Here is a 916-nt window from a genome sequence, read left to right on the forward strand (position 1 = left end):
AGCCAGGAGGACCTCACCAGGAATGGCAGGCAGGAGGGCGGTGAGGTGCACCGTGTGCCGTGTGCCGGGCTCTGTAGTGCCCGGCGAGCTGCCAGCCCCGGCACAGGGTGAGGCTCTAATCTCAGGTTGGGCAAGAGGAAATTGCCTAAGTGTAGGGTGCTCCCTTGTCACCCCTCAACTCATCCTCTCTGCTGCATCAAGGGGAACAAGAGCCACCCACATGGCAAACACTGGCCAGCAGGCTAGCAACATGGGCTGCCAGCTCAGAGCTGTCCCTGCCTCCTTGGGGAACCCTGGGGGACCCTGACACACAGACCCCCAGCCTGGCACCTCTTGTTTTGCAGAGATCTTCCACAAAGTGCAGAAGCAGAAGCAGAGGAGTGGCCAGAGCAACACGGTGTCACTTGCCAGTGAGAGCCCGGAGAGCGCGGCCTCGGTGCAGACGGAGAGGCGCCCGTGCTGCGTGGCCCTCTGAGCTGGGTGGGCACCCCGGGAAGTCCCCGGGGACCCCCCTGCAGCCCCAGGACATGCCAGTGGCGTCGAGCTGGGTTTGTCTCCACTCAGACTCAACTGGCCACCAGCACAGGCTGGTGTCACCCAGCTCACCGTGCCAACCCCGTCCTGGTGCAGTGGGGACCAGCAGCCCGGACAGTGGCCAAATTCTGCCATAAACAGCGAGAAGCACCAGTGCTGGGAGCTCTGCTCTGTCTGCTTCGTTTTTGCTGGGCCCTGATTAGTGTCACCATGGTCACACAGGGACCTCCCAGCAGCAGGTCACCCCAGTGGCACCACTGGGGAAGGAGCCAGGAGGTTCTGGCCAGGATTGTGCCAGCAATGGACACCTCTCCAATTGCATCTGGTCCTGGGGTTGCTCCTGTGGGGCCACCCTGTGCCACACACTTGGGAGGTAGCTGTC

General features: G+C 62.7%; 1 protein-coding gene across 1 annotated transcript in view; it reads left to right on the forward strand.

The window, feature by feature from the left end:
- LOC104530458 (ras-related protein Rab-25) overlaps positions 1–475 on the forward strand; it is a 2,295-nt gene extending 1,820 nt beyond the window's left edge. The window contains 1 exon segment of the mRNA XM_010175043.1: positions 345–475. Coding sequence (XP_010173345.1) covers positions 345–475 — 131 coding nt within the window.
- The last annotated feature ends 441 nt before the right edge of the window (positions 476–916 follow it).

Source organism: Antrostomus carolinensis, unplaced genomic scaffold (genome assembly GCF_000700745.2).
Source record: "Antrostomus carolinensis isolate BGI_N321 unplaced genomic scaffold, ASM70074v2 scaffold31089, whole genome shotgun sequence".
Classification (NCBI taxonomy): domain Eukaryota; kingdom Metazoa; phylum Chordata; class Aves; order Caprimulgiformes; family Caprimulgidae; genus Antrostomus; species Antrostomus carolinensis.